This window comes from Rutilus rutilus (genome assembly GCF_951802725.1).
Source record: "Rutilus rutilus genome assembly, chromosome: 12".
NCBI lineage: Eukaryota > Metazoa > Chordata > Actinopteri > Cypriniformes > Leuciscidae > Rutilus > Rutilus rutilus.
This window is the reverse complement of record NC_140217.1, coordinates 11,805,706-11,821,225: the sequence shown is the minus strand read 5'-3', so window position 1 is coordinate 11,821,225 and position 15,520 is coordinate 11,805,706. Positions and strand designations below refer to the sequence as shown.

At 38.4% G+C, this 15,520-nt stretch overlaps 1 protein-coding gene across 2 annotated transcripts in view; it reads left to right on the top strand.

Moving 5' to 3' along the window:
• Positions 1-15,520, top strand: part of agap1 (ArfGAP with GTPase domain, ankyrin repeat and PH domain 1) — a 102,180-nt gene that overhangs the window by 29,452 nt on the left and 57,208 nt on the right. For both annotated transcript variants that reach the window (XM_084425361.1, XM_084425362.1), the window contains 2 exons: positions 8,935-9,039; positions 12,489-12,654. In XM_084425361.1, coding sequence (XP_084281487.1) covers positions 8,935-9,039; positions 12,489-12,654 — 271 coding nt within the window. The remainder of the gene's footprint in view (positions 1-8,934; positions 9,040-12,488; positions 12,655-15,520) is intronic.

Sequence of the window (15,520 nt, the reverse complement as noted above, 5' to 3'; positions counted from 1 at the left end):
TGTGGTGAGGTCAGACGTGTCACCTGAATTTGCCATGACAGCTCTCGCATCTGCCAATCACAGCCTCCTTTGACCCTCTGCCTTGTTATTAATACGACTGTTTGTCCAATCACCTCAGAGATCCCGGTTGTTTTGACATCTATTATATATTATGACTATATTATGGTGTTTGTTTTGACTGGTGGTCATTTTTAATGGCTTTTAGTGGTTTTTTTTTTATTTCTCTCTATTTTTTAAATGGCTCATTTAAATTTGTCAGAGGTCACGCTGAACTGCAATTATAATGCTGAAACTGTTGAAACTTGGCGAGGTTTTTGGATTGTCTGTAAAAAATTGTTTTGTTTGATAGAGTTGTTTATGGCTTTGTTCAGAAACTAATGTTACTCTAATGATCGCCAGCTTTGTTTACTGACCCTGTGCAGCCCGGAGTCTGTCGACATCTGTTCCACGTTCTTAATTAGCCGATTACCGTGCACACACACACATCTTTGTTAACTGTTCGGAAAGGCATTTTGACACCAGCTTTAATACAAATTAATTTTCAGAAGTGGCTAAGACTTATGTTTTCCTCATCCTCATGTCAGTGTACTTATAGGTCTGTGGTGTTAAATTTTATTGCATAGGGTTGGGAATATTAAACAATGTTAAAAAAAAAAGTTTCTCATTCATTTGAATGATTTCAGTTTTGTATAATTATTCTTGTGAGGTAAAAAATATTTGAAAAACAATTGATAGTTCAGATAAATTTAAAACAGTTCTCGCAAAAATTGTTTAAACACAGATGTTTAAATGACTTAAAGGGGACCTATTATGCAAAATTCACTTCATGTTTAAACATAAATATGTGTCTGCTGTATGTGTACACAACCACCCTATAATGGTAAAAATCCACCCACTCCTCTTTTTTTGAATTCTCATAAATCATAAGCAGTCTCTCAGAACAGGCTATTTGCAGTTTCTGTGCAATGTGACATCACTTTGTACAGGCCCCGCCCATGACTGCTGACAGACTCCACCCTATTAGCATAGACCCCGCCCTGTGTGATCTATACACAGTCTGCCATGTTTATCTCCTCGCCAGAGCATTTAACAGCAGCATTCATGTAAGAAAGTTATTCGTATTAAAGCTAATGAGTTATTCAATTAAAACCAGTGAGTGGTTTTCTGTTTTTCTTTTGTTGTTTGATTCATATTAACAGCATATATAGCAGTAAGCACTGTATATTACGCTGCTTTCACTTTAATACACAGATCTAATATATTCATGTGATTTCTTTCCCTGCTGTTTACATTCACAGACTGTTTTTATGTGAACTTTTGTGTGTTTTGGACATAATCTTGTGTGTATTTGACAGTTTAAGCGCAATAACACGTGAAAGAGAACTTAGTTTAGTACTCAAAGGACGCGCCGTCTGGCAGCTCTCTCTGCGCATGCTTCGGGTGTGCACTCAGAAAACCATGAATCAGAAGTTTAGACTGAAAAGGCTTTAAAACGCATGCAGATAACAAACTTTCATGATGATAAAGAACTGCAGTGTCACGCGGGCGTGACCGCGATAGAGATGATAATCAAAACCAAACAGATGTTTTAGTTTTTGGCCGAGCATCCGAGACATGAGCTGTAGGCTCTGCCTTCTTCTGGAAAATGGGGAAGGGAACAGCAGCATTTGCTGCTCATTTGCATTTAAAGATACATGCACGAAAACATGTTTATTTTTTTTGTATAAAATACTGCTGACAAAATCATAATGTGTGTCTTTAACTACACACCAGTCAGGAACTATACTGATTCAAGTCTAACAAACTAGTTAGGCCTACAACAAAATGCTACAGTAAGGGTAAACAAAAAAAAAAAACACCTGGATCATAAGAGTCATTTGTTCAGGAAATAGACTACAATGGTCACTTTGTATGTTTTTTTTTTTTTCATTTAAAAGAATCTGCTCATAAGAGTCAGTTAGTGACTGGCTATGGCTAGACATCACTGATCACCCTACCCTGTATGTATGTTTTTGATCCACTAGAAAGAACTTGCTCATATGGGCCATTTGTTCAGAATCGGACTACACTGATTGCTTTGTGTTTCATGTTGTAAATCATTTGGTTCAAAAATGTATCTATATATAGGCTATATCTATTATTGTCTTTAATTTCCATCACGGTTGTTTTCCCACAGTGCCTGATTTATTGAATATCTGCGTGTCACCTTAGCCGATGTGTTCCCATTGCTCAAGATTAAACAGCATTTTGACCTTTTTCCATGTTTGGTGGTGCAGTGAAACTTTTCACACGTTACGTTTTACCGTGCATTGCTCTCTTAAAATTTCCTTTTAAGAAATACAATGGCACTGAAACGTCTCTCCTCATCATAAAGGGAAATTAGTATCATGGTTGTAATTGCATGTTCTGGTGCGTAGATGAGCACTGAGCTGTGCATGTTTGACGAAGTTCTGCCCCCTCGGAGCAGGGGTGCTTTGTAAGGAGTTAAATTGGATGGTTAATTCGGGTGTTATTTACCCTGTAATTCATTAGCTTGGCCCTGCCATTGGCAGCGGGCAGGCTGTAATTTCACGCTTCGCAATAAAAGATGTCTCATAATCTGCTTCATTTAGCACCGAAAGAATTTAATGAAATTAACTGCAGCCCTAATTAAGACGGTGAATATTAAAGACCTGCTATCAAGCCTTTAACGAGTGTGACATGATCCGCCTTCTGTGGGATTGGAAAAATATCATTTCCCAGGGAAAGGTTGTCGCTGCTCCGAGCCATTTTGGCCAAGATGGCATTTTTGTCATGCACACTAACCTCCCGCAAATTAGATTTTTTTTTTTTTCTTCTTTTCCCTGTATAATTTTAGCTTGAAAATAATTTAACCAAATACATAAACATCAATCAGTGCTCTCTGTTTAGATTTGGCTAATCTCTTGTTGCCAGTATCCACTGGCTTCGATTGGTTTAAGCTTTCAGGGGAGTGTTTTAACCACTCATTAAGCCCCTTGATGACCTTGACGTGTTATTGTTTAAAGCTGAGAGCTACAATGAACCTCACAATACCGTCTTTACTGTCTGTTCATCAATATCGGACTCCTGAGTGAGTATTTAACATGGTCAGGAGTGTAGTTATGAAGACATTGATTTAAGAAAAATAACTCTCTCCTAGATGTCATTTATTTTCATTATCAGACAAGAAACTCGATTGAAACTATATGTATCCCCAAGTCTGTTTAAATTTTCTACTCAATATATTGTCTATACAGAAACATTTCTGTTTTATAGCTTTAACAAAGCAAAATGTAACCTGTTTGGGAGTCACTGTGTTAGAGAACATGGATAATTCTGTACTAATGAGTATCTAATGAAGTATTCCCATTTCTAGCCTGATTCAGGTGTGTTTGTCAGCGAGAGAGAATGTGCCTGTCGTTAAATGATAAATGTCTTTTGGGGGTGTGTGTCCTCTCACTGCCTGCACTGGCCAGATCAGATGGCCGCAGCGATATGAGACCTCCAGCTTTCACGCCGTGTCACTCACGTGGCCTCACTTCCCTCGCACACACACGCGTACACATTCAGTCACAGTGACAGGGCCGGAGGCGAGCCAGTGTTGGGATGACACACTTAATTTAGCGCCCTTCTCTCTGGAGCGCCCAAGAACAATAAGGCCAGTGTGGGCAAACACCCAAGCCTTTTGTTAAGCGGCTGTCCGAAGCGGACTCATAGGAGACGGATCCTGTCCACCATACTGACTCTGTCCACACCCATGCCACAGTCCGCATTCATCTCCCGGTTAACCTCTCCTTTTGTTATCAAAGAATGGAAGAAATGAGAAGAGCTGAAAGAAGAGGATAACACACTGATAAGAGCACATCGGCTTCTTTTAATGGAAGAGTGCACAGATTAGAGGCTTTTGTTTGTTCGTGAAGTTTATTTGTAATGGACGCTCACCCTGTTCCGGTTGTTTTCCTTCCAGGAAAAGAATGGGAATATACATTTTCTGACTTTGCATTGTCTTATGTCGGCTTGACAAAGACAACTTACTGATGTACTATTTTTTGAAGATCTATGACCACCAACTTATCTATCTATCTATCTATCTATCTGTCTGTCTGTCTGTCTGTCTGTCTGTCTGTCTGTCTGTCTGTCTGTCTATCTCCATCCACCCATCCTTCCATATTTTGTCACTGAAAATATTTGACCGAATGAATAGATATTTTAGTCTATATTGTTTTCAGTTAATGCGTGAAGAAAACTTCTCTACACATTATTTGTAATTTTTATTATTAATTTGTTACAAAATTCAAATTCTCCTCTAGAGAGGATCATTTTGCTAAATACATCCACTATATTACATATTCAGTATATGTTTTCTTAAACTGTTGTCTTCATTATTTAATGTATGTTAGAATAAATTTATCATGATGTTTTTTTTATTTGTTATTATTGTAGCCACCATTTAATTGTTTATATTTTAACAACGAATTTGAGTAGACAGCTGCTGCAGTTGCTGGCTTGTAGTGAGTAGGAAATGTCTGCGTGAGATTTATTTTTTTGGCCCCCGTTTTGCAACATTACAAGACCTTGCAGGTTGTCAACCAGGGGAGGGTAAAATAGGGGCAAGCAGGGTGTCACCGGCCCGAGCCTTAAATAATGAACGATTACTCCCATCAGAGAAGCGACGTGGTGTTCAATTAGCCTCTCCTGCTGAATGATCGCTTGTCACCTTCCCGGTGGATGTGCAAAATTAATATACCTAGATCCAAACCAGGCCGAGGTAGAAGACATAACAGCTACCTGCTCAACACAACATGCCTGGAGAGACCACACACACACACACCGTCATTAAAAGATCATCTTGTTTCTCTCTCAATCTGTCTCTTCCTTTCTTTCTCTCCCTCTTTTCCCCTCTTTCATTCTTGCTCTTTTTTTCCCCCTGAGCCTCACACACACACACACACGCACACACACACCTCAGTCTTAGTTAATGAAGTAATGGATATTCACCCTATGTGACAGATGGGCCGCTAGCGGCTGCACCCTTGTTATAACTCGTCAACTTGTGTTTACCACTCAGCAGGAGAGCCTGTTTTTATTTTACGCAGGAAGCGCTTTTCTCTTGTCTTGAACACTGGGTTTAGGGTGTACAGAGATGTGGACTGACCTAAGGGAACATCCTCCCACATGTATAGCTCCATCACCCAGAGCCCGACTGATCTCAGAACAGACACAGGCTTCATTACCTTATTATTATTATTATTATTATTATTATAATAATAATAATAATAATAATGCGCTACATTTATATAGTGCATTTCTAGGTACTCAAAGCGCTGTTACACATGGAAGGGGGAATATCCTCAACCACCACCAATGTGCAGCATCCACCTGGATGATGCGACGACAGCCATATCGCGCCAGAAGGCTCACCACACACCAGCTTATTGGTGAAGAGGAGACAGAGTGATATGGGGATGATTAGGAGGCCTTGATGGACAGAGGTCAATGGGCAAATTTGGCCAGGATGCCAGGGTTAAACCCCTACTCTTTTTCCGAAGGACATCCTGGGATTTTTAATTACCACAGAGAGTCAGGATCTCGGTTTAAAGTCTCATCCGAAGGACGGTGCTCTTTGACAGTATAGTGTCCCCATCACTACACTGGGGCATCAGGACCCACACAGACCACAGGGTGAGCACCCCCTGCTGGCCTCACTAACACCTCTTCCAGCAGCAACCTAGTTTTCTCAGGAGGTCTCCCATCCAGGTACTGCCCAGGCTCAGCCCTGCTTAGCTTCAGTGGGCAACCAGTCTCAGGCTACAGGGTGATATGGCTGCTGGCTAGATTATGGCTGCTGGATAATTACTGAAAAGTGTGCAAACAAGTCTAAATAACAATATATACCATATAGTATATAGAAATAAAAAAAACAAAGTGTGTAAATGTGTGTTGACAATAGGGGTGGCACGGTACATGAAAAAACATCCGAACCGTTCGGTTCGCTTGTCTCGGTTCGGAGCGCGTGTGCTTCGCACGGTTCGACGCATGCACAATGTAGCCTCGTGCCCGTGCTAATACAATGCTAAATCATAAATCAGATGTATGTAGAATAACGTTACGATGTCCAGCAATCGATTTAAATAGTACACTGGGTTTACTTAGACATTTAATGAGATCTACTCCACTATATGTTGTTTTTTCACGTGAATAAATACATAGATCGATTGTTTCACGTATGTACTTTAATGGTCCAGTGGCAGAACTTTTGCCAAGCGTGTCATGGGTTCTGAGTTCTAATCCGCACTCGTATATATTTTTTTTCTTTTTCATCAAAACCGATTATGTTTATCAGTGGTGTATATCAAGCAGGGACAGATTTGTGTGAATTTTGTTTCGTGATTTCACCGGAACGAATAGAGAGTCTCCTCAACGGATTGAAGGGCGCGTCCGAGTGAAGACTGCGCCACTGATCGCAGCGGCAACGAGCACTTTGATCACTTGATTAAAAAAAAAACACATTTCAGCGCTAGATTGCTTCTTATTTAACAAACGAAAAAAACGAATACTTTGCTAGTTAACTGGAGATGTTTTATTTATTTGTATTGGTACATCCGTGCCGCAAGATGTTTCAGAAGTGGTGGGGACAATATCGACCTTGGCAAAAAGTGGTGGGGACATGTCCCACCCGCAAATTACGCCTATGATGACGAGACACGAGGAGAAATTGACAAAGAACTGTCCGACACAGCCCATGTAGCTCTCACTACAGATGGATGGACCTCCAGGGCCACTGAAAGTTCCCTCATGGTGCCCGCTCACTATATTACTTCAGAATGGGAAATGAGAAGCTGCGTTTTGCAAACACGCCCCATTTAAGAAATAAATTAATAATTAGATAATTAAGCTATATATCATATGCTGAAGTACATTTTTGGAGTGTTAAAGATTAAAAGAAAAAATAACAACATGAACCGTACAGAACCGAAAACCGTGATCCTAAAACCGTGATACGAACCGAACCGTGGGTTTTGTGAACCGTGCCACCCCTAGTTGACAAGTATGTTCATTCTAGTTTTAGATAATTTCAAACTCCATTATGTTTAGTTTTTAACGTAAACCTGCTTTCAGATGCTGATACACAAATATGGACATGTCCGTATTCATTTCATACAGGCTTAAACAGCTCACCCTTTTACAGCAGATATACTTCACAAACAACTGACAATCGTGACCTAAATATGATTTTCATTTACAATAATAAATCCTAAAATTCAGCATTAGTAGCTTACTTTTCACGCCATCAGTTCGCACACATCTTCCATTCTTCGCTCATTTTAAGTCAGGCTTGTGAATTCAGTGAACTGTTACCTGGAGACTCGCTCTGAGTGGATCATTTGAATCAGTGAGTTGTTGACTCAAAAACAGATGCAATCAGATCGGTCCAATCCACAAATTAATTCTTCAGTTCGATTTGCGAAACGATTTAACAGGTTCATTAATAAAAAAAAAGAATCAGCTCATTCAAGAATTGGACACCGCTATCGCATCTCTGAGCGGGTGACGATTCCTTCAGTTCAAAATAACGTTAATGAATTAATAAATAATGTTTTTATTAACTAGTAAAAAGTACAACATTATGTTTTAGAATGTAGTGAAGTAAAAGTTTCCCAAAATAAAAATACAATAAAGTGTATTTTTAATTTTTTATTTTTTATTTGATCCCAAATCCCAAGGGTCTTGGTTCAGCCCGTCAGTTTTTGATTGGATGGGGTCAGATCTGAATGCAAGTTTGCAGTTGATTGTAATAAAGGGGTGGTTTATTTAGGTTTATGATGAGTAAATGATTAGAGAAGTCCGGCATACGTCACCAGAGAGAAGCCTGTCATTGACATTTTACTTCAAAATTACAAGGTCAAAAACAAAAAACTTATGCAAATTGTTAACAATAAGATCAACAACATTCATTTAGGGAATTTTTTTTACAAAAAATAATTTATTTTTTTAAATAAATATTCTTTTTGTAATATTTTTATTAAAAAAGATTTTTTTTCAATTAATTCTTATTTCATTCTCTGCTAAAAAGCAAAACAAAATCAATCAAAATACTCAAACAGTTTACAGGTTTTCTGCTTCAGAAACTAAATTTGTCAAATACACTTTACTGTCAGTCTTCTCAGTAAATCCTGTTTCTTTTTCTTTCTTTTTTTCTTCTTTTTTTTTTTTTCTTCAGACTGTTTGGATACCAATTACCACATAATTAGGCCAGTTTAACGGTGTGTGACAGTTAGGGATCGTGGCATTTTTTTTATGAAAATTCAGGCTGTGGAGTGACAAAGAAAAACAACAAGAAGTGAAATAGGCAGAGAGTGACAGAAACTTGTCGGCTCTGATGTCGCACGCTCCGTGGAAGCCAGAGCAAGAAATCTATTATTATCCGTCCTGTCTGCACGTTAATGTTTAACAAGTCCAGCGAAGTGACACGCCGCCGCTGCAGCGTAATTGCTAATCAACGGACAGTTTTATTCCCTTCTTGCCTAATGAATTTGGCTGAAATGAGGTGTGGGCGTCCGGACCCTTAACGGGCAGTCAGCCGCCACTGATGTGCGTAGGAGAGGAAGGTTAGTGCTCGTGTCATAGTGCTAATGTGCTCGCTAACACTCCAAGGGGAATGTAGCTCACGGTGCACTTTTTTTTCTCGCTCTCCTCAAAGTGTGCAAATAAACTGTCCGTCCACTTGAGTACAATATAATAGAGTGTGTTTTTTTTGTGTCAGTGGGAGATTTTTTATGAACCACAGACAGTTTTAGCCCTCTCTTGCAACTCTCTTTTTCAGACAAACATGTTTTACTGTATGAAAGAAATGAATAAATGAATACTTCAACAAGTGTTTATTTTTGGTAATGAAGGTTTAACTGTGCATCTCTGTTTTTTTTTGTCTCTCAGGGCATGTTGTTGAAAAGAAGCGGCAAGTCACTGAACAAAGAGTGGAAGAAGAAATATGTCACGCTTTGTGACAACGGAGTCCTCACGTATCATCCCAGTCTGCATGTAAGTGCCAACACACACACACACACACACACACACACACACGGCCTGTACACGTGTATTGCATCTGCCTTTCTCCTCATCCTATTGGTCCTGCCCTGTTAATATTGTTCTCAATTCGCCCATCACTGCAACATCCTGTTTTTTTATGTCCTTTTCACTGACGTTTAACGGATTATCGTGTCCGCTTCAGTAAGCGTGGTGTCTGATGACACGGTCTTGTCCTTAATTACTGCCTCATCTGTTTGCACACGGCTGATGCTGTTGATGTGTAATATAACGCTGTAATGGCTTGTCATAATCACCAGCTTTGACGACCTGTTTGCCCACACACCAATGGAAATGGCCGTCTTTTATTGGTTGTTTTCCTCTCTGGGGTTTTTTTTTGGACTGCAACCAGACCTTATTGTTAGCACTAACCAATCTCAGAGTAATTCTACAAATCACAGATGCAAATGAAAAAAACTATAGAATGGATGGATGAAGACATGGATAGCATATAGTCATAGGTCAGTTCTTGTACAATTTAAGATAGTAAGACTTTTGTGAGCTGTCGCATATTATATAATAATTATCCTTGGGCAGCTAAAGGATTGTGTTTCAGGACCCAGATTTAACATTGGAATGATCCAAGTGGCCACCCGACACAGTATCAAAATTGTTTATTGTACAAAAGTAAACACAAATGTCCTTAAAATGTTTTCAGAAACTTTTAAATACATTTTCATGGTTTCATGCTCCCTGCAGCTATTTTCTTTTTTGTCATTTACTGAATTTGAAAAACTTTGACTGGTCATTTAAGATGCATTCCGTCATTTTGAGAGGAAAAAAATATGCATCTGGACAAAATAATAAAATAATGTGTCAGGTCTATAATATTTGAGCAGATCGCAAGCGCACAGTGTCTGTTCTTTCTCACCATATAGCCCTATTCGGACGGGATTAACTTTACAAGGGTAGATGGAGTAATGTAATTTTACCACAGGACGTCTGTAATATTAATGGCCAATTTGCACGGGATAAGAAATCTCAGCAAAACTAGAAGTGGGAGGGGTAACTCGATTTGCGCATCGCCGTCACCCTCCTGTCATCATGTGCATATTACGTTGCTTCCTGATATCATGTGATATAACAGTTATGTCCGGTTGTACGATGTATTAATTATCTTCAGATTGGATTGTGTTGGTAATAGGCACTTACCTAACACTAAAAGATGTTTCGTGCCTCTAACAAGTGCTTTCGATCTTCTTTCTGATCTGACTGGTATGTAAACACTTGAGTTTGGCCACAGACGTGTCCCAGCGTCTAGAACGCAATTGAATGCTTTGTCAAGCGCCTCCATAATTGGAAAACCGCGGAAAAAACTACTTTTAAACAGGATTTGACAAAATATTTACATTCATATTTACAGCGGGTCTATTCGCACGGGATTAGTATTACCTGAGGTCATTTTTCCGGACCTTTTTACTGAAGGTAAAAGTCGCCGGAATCTTTACGGGACTAAAATCACAGAGAAGCTCTGGTAATAATTACTTCACCCCACCTCTCCATGTCAAACTAGTCCCGTCCGAATAGGGCTTATGAAAGCTAAAAAAAAAAAAAAAAAAAATATATATATATATATATATATATATATATATATATTGTGAATATGTAATACTTATTTAAGTAACAATATTTTTAATCTTCTCACATAATTTTTTTGTCCACCCAAACCACTCAATTCATATGATTTGCATTTACATTTCATTTGCGTTTTTGAAGCTTGAAAATGTTAACTGGATGCTAAATGATGAAATTTTTCTGGTAAAGTAACCTTTTAATGTAAACTAGGTTTGTTCATTGTTAGAGGATGAGACAAAAAAAAGTTGTCACAATTTGTGTCAAAAAAAACAGTTTTGCATATGGATATTTAAAGGTGGATAAACCTTTTTACTTTTATATCCTAACTTTTTTCTTCTTCTGTCATCCGAACCCTTAAGAACAGACTGGGTTAAATGCCCTCCTGACACACTGATACAGATTTTAGACCTGCAATTTATTCCCCTTCTTTATTTCCAGTTATCTTAGATACTGAGCCCATGGATTTTAGATGAGTACAAAGGGGCCACACTTTTAAATAAAAAAAAGAAAGAAAAGAAAATAGTTTGTCAAATTCACTGAGCATAATTTAAACTCGCATGCATGAATTCCCTAATTAACAACCTCATCAGGGTGAATTAGAGGAAGTGTGCGTCATCATATTCCGTCCCCCTCCTCCCTTTGACTGTGAACAGGTTCCTCTCATCAGCAGGTGTCTGCTACACAGGCATCAATTAGAGTGTTTGCGGAGGCTAATAGGATGAAACTCAATCAGGGCTCTTAATTGCTTAACTATGTGAAAAAGAAATCACATTAATGCAGCTGATTAAGTGGATGGCAATAGATGCAACCTAATTTGTGAGGGGAAAAATATCCCAAATAGCTCATCCATGTTCACATCCATTATAACCACAACTTTCTTTCTTTTTTTTGGCACATAATTATTGTGCGTTGATTAAACTTGCACTGTTTTGTTTAACATTACGCGATTATGCTTTAGCGCAATGCGGTTTGATAGATTCATCTATGCAGAGCATCAATTTTAAATGCACATCTGCCCCTGAAGTGGCCAGATGATGGTCTTTTTACCAACCGTTAACATTTGAGCACTCCAACTCCCTAAACGAAATCCCTCAAGTGGTTTGCCCGTCCTTTATTTGAAATCGAGAGTTACATATGGACCAGTCCCCGGAGTGCATGTCCTACATGGAACACAATAACATACGTTCTTCAATAGAGCAGCTACGTGGGGTGTTTGGCCTTAATGAGCAGGGGCAAGGCTTTGAGAGGGAGCGTGTACCACCCGAAACTGCCATACATCAGCTGAGTGCCAATCAAATAACACAAAGACCTGAAGACTCTCTGTGTATGTGTGCTGTACCGAGCAATTTACGGCAAGAGTATAACATGTCCATCCCTCACTAGAGGCCAACAAAAGGGCAATTCAAAGCCAAGAGCTCTCAACACGGTTTAACAAGCCACAGGAGAGCCCTTCAGGAGTGGCGGGCCAACAGCTTGCGGCTGGTAATTGCATCCCTATTAGCATTGAGTAACTTTCATCATCAACGCAAGCAAAGCCGCGCGCAAATCCAGACAACGCAGTTAGAATCCAAACACATGCTGCGATGGCATGCTGTGATCTGCGGAAAAGGAAAAAGAGATTTCACATGTGCTCTAAAAAGCATTAGCTGATTTTCTGCATACAAACGTGCATTTCTTCACCATGAATTTCAATTATGTTGATATTGATTTCTTCACCTCCAGAGGGTGGGAAGGATTAACTGTATGCTGACAAAATAAATTTAGTTGACACTTTACATCCAAAGTGTCCAGTGCTGTTGGAGTAATCTTTTTGTCATTTTTACCTATAGGATTATATGCAGAATGTTCATGGGAAGGAGATCGACCTGCTTCGGACTACAGTGAAGGTTCCAGGGAAGAGGCCCCCCAGGGCCATCTCCACATGTGCGGCCCCCAGTCCCAAAACCAACGGGTTGACCAAGGACATGAGCAACCTGCAGCTTGGACAGGCACCAGGTAACATGATCATGCTTTTTTTTTTTTTTTTTTTTTTGCTTTGCTTTTTGTTTTCTTTTTCTTTTCACTTTGCTTAGTTTTATATACATTTTTCCTATTTAATATAAAATATATATTGGCCATCCTTCCAGATAATATGAGCATTTTTTATATATATATATGACAAAATAAATAACCAATTTTATTTAATAGAATAAAATGTATACTGGCCATTCTTTCAGGGTGGCCTGAGAAGAGACCCTACATATGGTAAATGAATGGATGTATAATAAAATATATAAAATGTAATATATATTCATAACAATTATTTATTATACATAGTAAAAATAATATAATACATGTCCTTACATTTCCTAGAAAACAAATGTATTAATGTGTCTTAATGTCATTATAATGGGCCTCAGAAGTGCACAGTCTTCATTAGTAGAGAATTAAACAATTAAGTTATTGTTTAGTTATTCGTATACACACTCATTGGATCAACAATCCTTAAGCCCCCCAAGGAGTGTTAAAGACCCTACTCAGGCACATACACACACACACACAGCACCAGAAGGACCAAACTAATAGCATGAATATTCAGTGACCCATAATACATGTACTAATTATTGTCATGAATATTAATGCAATCAGCGCTCGTTCTCCAGTCAGGCAAGTCCGAAATGAACACTAATGAGAGGGAGAGAGAGCGAGAATGAGGGAAGGAGGGAGGCTGCGGTAGAGGAGAAAAGAGAGATATTTCACAGTGTTAAGGCAGTGAAAGCTTTTGTAAGTCGAGTATTTGACTGTAGGGCTGGATCACATGCACCTCTTATTCCTTTGGTCTTAACATCTCTTTGTGTGAAAGCTGCCATTATCCACCGAATCCATTATAGCATATCTTCACACACTGCTGTTCTTGCACTGTGTGTGTGCGTAAACTTTGCTCTGCCCTCACACATGCATAGTGTTTATTTTTTTCTTCCAGATGGCCACGGATGTAAAAATGTAGTTTATCAGGCCTCTCCTGAAGCACGCTCAGATTTTGCCATTTACCCAAAGGTGCTGCCGTCTGATTTATCCGCTACAATGGAGATTAAATTGAGTCATGACATTTCATTCAGTCGAGTTTGCAACGGGCCATTGGAGGCCCGTGGGTACACCTTTTTCCAACAACATATTAAAAACCAGAAAAAGAAATATTTACTGAACCCTTTTTTTTTTTTACTACATCGTGTTTTGTGTGCACTGACTGTAGCTAGGGCAAATAACAAGTATCGTCACATCAGCGTTATTTACATTATGTTCGCTGCTATTGGACAAACTGTTAAAGGGTTAGTTCACCATGTCGTTCCAAACCCATAAGACTTTCGCTCATCTTTTTGCTGAAATCTGAGAGCTTTTTGTCCCTCCATAGACAGCCTACGCAACCGCAGCTGTACCATTGAGGTTCGTTCTTGTGTTACGCAGCACGTTTGAGCTTCCGCAAGAGGTTTGTCCTCACGTGTCATTAGGTTTGGTTGAGCTTTTGTTTGTTTGCTGATCAATGTTTATATGCAAGTAAAAGCCTAAATTAAATCTGTTCATCATAAAAAGCGATCGAGTCTCTTCAGAAAATTTGGACTAAACCGCTCAATTCATATGGATTAGTTTTCCGATCTCTTTATGAACTTTTTGATGCGTCAGAGTTGCAGTTGCATAGGCTGACTATGGAGGGACAAAAAGCTCTCAGATTTAATCAAAAAGATCTTCATTTGCATTCCTGCGATCAACAAAAGTCTTAAGGGTTTGGAACGACATGAGGGTGAGTAATTAATGACAGAATTTTCATTTTTGGGTGAACTGACCCTTTAAATTGTCAGAGCTGAATTTTATCTGTTGGTAAGCCCAGCAGCCTTATGGTTGATTTGTGTTTGAGTCAGTATTTGCACGTCATATAATATCTTTCTCACATTTGTTTGTGCTCAGTTGTGCTGTAATCTTATTAGTGCGATTAGATATGACTTCCTATGATGTCCACTTTAATTTCCATGCGAGTCAGACAAACCTCTCCCACAGACTCACGGTGGTGATAATTAACCTTTAAGTAATCTGATGTCACTATTTATGCCCCTTGACGAGAACAAATAAAGAAGTTTGGTGCATGTGTGTTAGTTATGCTTATTATTATTGTCGGACTTGTTACCAAAACTATTATGAAGGCAGCAGCTAATTATGGATGCTTTTATATTACACCTCTGATCGATTTCAGTAAGATAATCTTTATTCTCTTGATGTGGAGGGTATTAAAATAACATACTGTTTTGTTTAAATAATAAAAAATAAAAAAATGCTTAAATGCTTCAAGTGAATTTAATCATCGCAACAATACGGTGTACATGTACGATATAAAAATAGATTTGCTAAATATTACATTTAACGGGGGATAATTCACCTAAAAATGTATCACATTTATTTAGTCTTCTCAAGAAGACACTTTAATTTAGGATTTTATTCACATATAAACATTGATAATTGAATTTTAATTTTGTTGGATGAAACTATCTCTAGAATTATTAATTTTTTTAAGATGAACTTTGAGCAATAAATGATGGCAAAGGTAATTTAAATGTAAAATTACCATACACAGTTAAATATCCAATATCGACCGATACTGCTTAATTAAAAAAAAATTAAATTATATCGGCTGATAACAATATCGTGCCTACTTATTGTACAATTTTTTTTTAATTAACTGGAGTTTGCAAAAGAATGAAATCAATACACTATAACATGAACAAAACCTAAATGGCATTACAGATCATTTTCAATCAAATTTTGAAAAAGGATGAGGAACAACGTTACTCTGTAAGTGCATTGGGTATATTATAACAATGGTGTATTAATT